The following is a 6,071-nucleotide window of genomic DNA, read 5'->3' as shown; positions in this document are numbered from 1 at the left end:
TAGACATGAAGAATCAGCATGTGAATCTCAGCAATGGTGACAAAATATCCTGATAATTTTTTATATGATTTTTGAACGTCACAAAACAAGGCAGTAAAAAGTCAACAAAAATAAAAGAAAATAGTAAGAATAAAAGAAAAGACTAAGACAATGCAGCTGCATAATTTATTCATGTCGCAATGCATGCTGGGAGCCATGGATGAGTTATGATTGGTGCACCATTGTTGAGAAAAAGTGCTATATGGCACCTCTTATGGTTCTACATGGAACCATTTGACAAAGGTGCTATATAACACCTGTAAAAATAGGTGCTAAATAGCACTAAAAGTGGTTCCCCTATACAAGCCAAAGAACCGCTTTTAGTGCTATATAACACCTTTTCTTTTTTAGAGTGTATAATAGGCTATATTACATATTGTAATATTATATAATGTTGTGCGCTATCTGTCACGCCCACTGAAGGCTCATCAGTAGATCACACATGCACTGAAGTGAACTAACCCTGAAACATAACCTGCTCCAAAACAGGTTATCTTCAGAGAGCAAGTTACTATGGTTACTTACATACCCTGAAAGTAACCTCAGATTTTGGAACTGAAGACTGAGATTACTCGTTTATCCTCAAACATACCCGGGTATGTCACATAACCTGCTTTTTGGAATACCGCCCTGTAGCGCTTCAACATACAAAAACAGAATTATGTCAAAATGCTGGGTTTTGGCGAGTGACCTCGTAAACACGGTCTTAACTGAGTTATAAAGTCCTAAATGACCGTAAAGAGTTGGGAGAAAATTGGATGCGTGTCAGATACGGATACGCGTAGTGTGCATCAGATTTTAAAGTGACAGCGCTGCTTTTAAAGTGAAATCTGATGAAGTCTCATTGATGTAAATCACAGAACAAAAGAAAATAAATCACTCGACTGCTCTAGTGGCTGATTAAGTTTTGTAGCTTGAATAAAGATTCATTTATGCATATACACCTTCACATCTGGTTTATGTGAAGATTGTTTTAAGTTCACTTAAATTAAAAGTTAAAAATTATATTTTTCAGAACCTACTAAATGTTAAAAATAATGGCTTTCAATTATACTGTAACGTTGAATTGCTATAATTAATGGCTAAAATTGAGGGGGAAATGCATTTAATAGAGACATCAGTAGCAGTATTGCATTGTTATCAAAAATACTGGCCATTGTTAATAATAGGCTACTTAGTAAAGAGATGCCATTAAACACATATTTAAAATATACCATCTTTATATTGTTTCTACATTAATTTGGAGGTTCAATGTGAAGTTATGACAATATAAATATATTAATATGCAGTTAATTACAATTAATTATAGAAAAATGTGTGAATAATTAGTTTTTTTATTATTCCAATCGATTCACAGACAGCACTAATGTTAACCATTTATAGATGTTGGTGTTGATAATATTATATATTTTACTGCTGAATATGCATTTAAATTTTATTTCTAATTTTATAGGCCCCTCAGAAAGAGATCGGGACAGCCACCAACCCCCTTGGCCCCCTTCAAAATTTCTGTTCAATAATCCGGCCCTCAAATAAAACTAATTGAATAACCCCTGCCTTAACCCTTCCCCATACCTAAACTTAACAACTGCATTACTAACTACTGTATTCATAAGCAGCAAATTATGAGTTTATTGAGGCAAAAGTCATAGTTAATAGTCAGTTAATAGTGAGAAATGGTCCCCAAACTAAAGTGTGTCCCCTAATTCTTGTGTGTAAAAGAAACTATTTAAGTTGGAGAGAGAAAATCAAACCACCTTTACTTTCTCTTACACTTCCTCTGCTCTCTCTCACCCACAGACATAAAGTTTGTGAATGAAATGAAAATAAAGAGGAAGAAACAAGTGCAGGGGGGAGGCTGGTGAGAAGAGGAATGTAATGGTGCCTTTGAGTTTGTAATGCAGATGGAGAGAGTGTGAACGTAATTCTTCCCTCCTGTCACAGATAATTCCCGCCCCTTCATTCAATAGTCCCTCCCCCTCGTGCTCACTGGCTCATTTCAGATATCTGGGTCACTCCCAGCCCGCCCTTCCATATATTTCCCTCAAACAACCCAAACAGTCAGAACTCCGCTGCAGCGCTCTCCGTCTCTCCTTCTCCCTCCCTCCCTCTCTCTCTCTCTCTCTCTGCTACAAGTGTGAGGAGACCTACACCGGCCATTCACACGCGCCTGTCCCTCCTAGCCATTCCCATTTCATAGCATTGATAATATCATAATACCGACCTGACATCATCTAGAGCATTACTTACATGTGCACTAACACACCAACTTCAGCTGTGTCCTAAGACTCGTGGGCCCAGTCATCATCACCTGAATAGATGCTGTGTAAATTTTCATGAAGTGACATTCAAGAAAAGGCAGGATGAATTTTGACGAAGTCCTGGACCGGATTGGAGGGTTTGGACGCTTCCAGAAGACACTTTATGTGTGGATCTGCCTGCCACAGATCTTCTTGGCCTTCCACATGTTGGTGTCTGTCTTCACTGGGGCCGTGCCCCCTCACCTGTGCAGATCCACCTGGCCACTGGGCGACGTTGGTAGCCCTAGGCTGGGCTTCAACTTCAGCATTGCTCCTGGGGATTCCTGCACATCCGTTCAGGATGGCCTTCTGTCCCAGCTTAATCACAGTCTACCAATTACTGAGCATTCGTCCACTTCAAACGGCTGCATGGGAGGATGGGAATTCAGCAAGGAAGTCTTTCTCAGCACTGTTGTCACAGAGGTGAGTGCTAATCTCAAAACATCACGGTTGTATAACAGGATGTCGTAACATGCACAGTGTTGCACTTTCTTAACAAAAGAGGGGGGGGGGCATCTTTCTCTAGTCCATGCATATAGACCTCGAGGACAGAGTTTCTGAAACAAGATCCTACCAAAGGTATTTTTGTGGTGAAAACAGATGAGAGTTAATTCCAAAATGTGATAATGAAATAATTAAGTACATTCATTCAGAATTGTCACTATGGCAGTACTTTCATGGGCCATCTTTATTTACCACTAAATAGTACCTTAAGAGTATATATACAATGCTAAGGTATTAATATGAATCTTTTAGGGGTAGATAAGGTACAAGGTTGTCCCTTTATACTGCAACAGTGACAAGCTGTTGTACTTCTAAAGGTACAGTTTTTGCACTTTTTTTTCTGACAGTGGGCTCCTCCAGTCCCTGCTGAAAATTTCAACTAAATCCAGTAGTAAGTCTAGATGGATGATCAGCAGGCTACTGTACCAACCGAGAACTGATTTTGGAGATAGCAGGCCATCTTGACCAAGCTGGTTAGGACTGATAAACCACCTTGGACTGACAACAACTAGCCATAATGTTCCACAAACCATCTGATTATTATAACACTGATTTATTTTATTTTGACCTTGTGACCTTATTTTACAGTGGGACCTTGTGTGTGAAAATGCCACTTTGAACAACATTGGATCTTCTATCTATATGTTTGGGCTGCTGGTTGGAGCTGTTTTGTTTGGCACCCTCTCTGATACGTAAGTAGAAGAATTTTCAATGCACACAATCTCTCTCACACATCCCAAACTTTCCATTCCAGTGGGGAAAAAAACGGGATCTGAAATTCAAGGACTGATATCAGGTTAGAAACCGTTCTGATTGACACAAGATGATTTGTGAACTGCACGTGCCTGGACAAGAGCTTAAATACCAGGAAGTTTTGGATATTTTACATAAACAGGTCTCAGAAAAACTCTGAACACACCCTTTCAATTAGCTGACAAATGTGACTCTGTTTGTGAGAAACACAGTTCATGCTCTGTCACACTTCTGAGATGGCTGGGAAGGCTTCTGTCCTGTTCACAGCAGCACTGTGGTGTGACAACATTAACTGCTGAATAAACTGAAGGGAGAATGTGGGATGGAATGCTCTAAAATACTGGAAAGACTACAGATGTTTACATGAGACTGTGCACCATCCACTGTATGTGGTTCTAAACAGGCTTTTCTTCACAACCCAGATTATACATTGGATCCAATATAGAACTAAAATAGTTTATTGCTTAAAATTTAACTTTGATGGTTTCATGCTCTTGGCAGCCAACAATTCACCACACTAACAATATTGCGGTTGGCACAAATCACACTCTAAAAAATGCTGGGTTAAATACAACCCAGTGCTACAGCAAACACATGTTTTAATGTTGTCTAGATCATATGATTTCATGTCAAAATCTTACAAGTACTCCTAGTTACAGACTGTAGCACAAGGCACTTTTGTGCATGCGCACATTAAAAACATCCAGTCTGCCATGAAAATCCTCTACATCAACATGCTGCAGTCTGCATTGAGCACCCTCTCAAATTATAAGATTTAAAATGTTACTGTTTGCATTTTTACACGTGGCAGGCTATTTTACTCAAAGCGACATTGCATCCAGGAATGTATTCTTTTGATCAGTCCAGTCATTACCTGGGAATCAAACTCATGACTTTTCTGTTACATTGTCAGCAACCATTTTAGAACAGACCAGTCCAGTATAACCCTTCTGAAAAAGAAGTACCCTTTAGCATATTTTTAAAAAGAGTACTTTTAATGGAAATAATGAAAACATTACCAAAGTGTGAATTGAATGTAATGTTTTTACATACAAAATTATATTTTCTCTGGAATAAAGTGTACCGTTGCATGTGCTGACAAGCATTTATGGTAAACTAAAATATAATTTAAAAATGTCCATTGAAACTTGTATGCCATGTAGTGAAATATAATTGTAATCACTGTTTTTTCATATAAAAAAATTATAGACAAATTATTTTATAGATAGACTATAGATGCGGGATGCTCAGAAATTTTACATAAGACACTTATTCCTCAGCTGGAATCGTGTAGAGCCCTTTGAAGCTGCATTAAAACTGCAGTTTGGATCTTCAACCCGTTGATCCCCAAGACATGAACATCTTGGATCACATGTGGCTGAGTGAATTATCAGGGAAGTTTTATTCTGGAAGTGAATTTATCCTTTTAAGTTGAGTGAAAAAAATAAAGGAAACTTTTGCACTGAAAGTTCACCTCACTCTCATAAAGTTATTCCAACTGAACTTTACACGTTTAAATTACAATAAATTTGTCAAGTTGAACATTCTTAAAGGTGACATATCATGAAAATCTGACTTTTCCAGGTTTTAAGTGCTATAATCAGGTTAGCATAGCATGATTAGTAAGTTACTAACATGTTTCTAACATGATTAGCGTGTTACTAGCATGTTGTTAGCATTATTATCATGTTACTAGTGTAACGGGGTTGTCTCTGCGTTGTGTTGTGTAAAACTCAGGATGGATACCAATTCGCGCTTGAAATTCTTTTTATTCTGTTGACAACATATTAAACAGCGGCGATCAGATTCGCAAATCACCCTCGTGCATGTTCGCAGCCAGTCACTCTCTCAGCTGGCGTGAATCTAAATTACTAACATTTATATAAACAGTTATACAACAATACAATTGAGAAATATGTACCTGTTGACAACATATTAAACAGCGGTGATCAGATTCGCAAATCACCCTCGTGCATGCTCTATAATAAGGTGAACAAACTTGATGTTACCACAAATATAATGTAGCATGAACACAAATCATACAGTATTCATTTAAACACACGTATTTATCAATATTAGTCCATAAGATGGTTATACAATTAGTACAATATACTTTTATCACGGAGCACTCACTCACTGCAGCCAGTCACCCTCTCGGCTGGCGCGAATCTAAATGACCCTACCGGAACTAGTTCATTATCTGGGTGGAGCGTGCAGGTAGAGTGCAATTAAAGGGACCATACATGAAAATTAGTGTAGCAAGTGGAAACACCTTTTTGACCCTGTTACACGCAGTCTGCTCTGATTGGCCAGCTGACCCAGTGCATTGTGATTGGCCGAACACCGCAAGCACTCGTCGGAAATGTAACGTTCCTTACCATAATCGCGAGCTTCATCTTTCAAAATAAATGCAAAGACAGTAAATAATGTCATTAGTTTTACCATCAGTTCAAGCCCGAAAGAGGAACAGAGTCG

The 6,071-nt window shown here is 38.4% G+C and overlaps 1 protein-coding gene across 1 annotated transcript in view; it reads left to right on the top strand.

Annotated features, from left to right (window-relative positions):
* Positions 1-2,379: 2,379 nt before the first annotated feature.
* The window catches only part of LOC107670234 (solute carrier family 22 member 6-A-like), a 26,863-nt gene continuing 23,171 nt past the window's right edge, over positions 2,380-6,071 (top strand). The window contains exons 1-2 of the mRNA XM_016462771.1: positions 2,380-2,762; positions 3,432-3,535. Coding sequence (XP_016318257.1) covers positions 2,403-2,762; positions 3,432-3,535 — 464 coding nt within the window. The 5' untranslated portion in view covers positions 2,380-2,402. The remainder of the gene's footprint in view (positions 2,763-3,431; positions 3,536-6,071) is intronic.

Source organism: Sinocyclocheilus anshuiensis, unplaced genomic scaffold, assembly GCF_001515605.1.
Source record: "Sinocyclocheilus anshuiensis isolate Anshui unplaced genomic scaffold, SAMN03320099.WGS_v1.1 scaffold937, whole genome shotgun sequence".
NCBI classification, from domain to species: domain Eukaryota; kingdom Metazoa; phylum Chordata; class Actinopteri; order Cypriniformes; family Cyprinidae; genus Sinocyclocheilus; species Sinocyclocheilus anshuiensis.
This window is presented reverse-complemented; position numbering and strand designations above follow the sequence as displayed.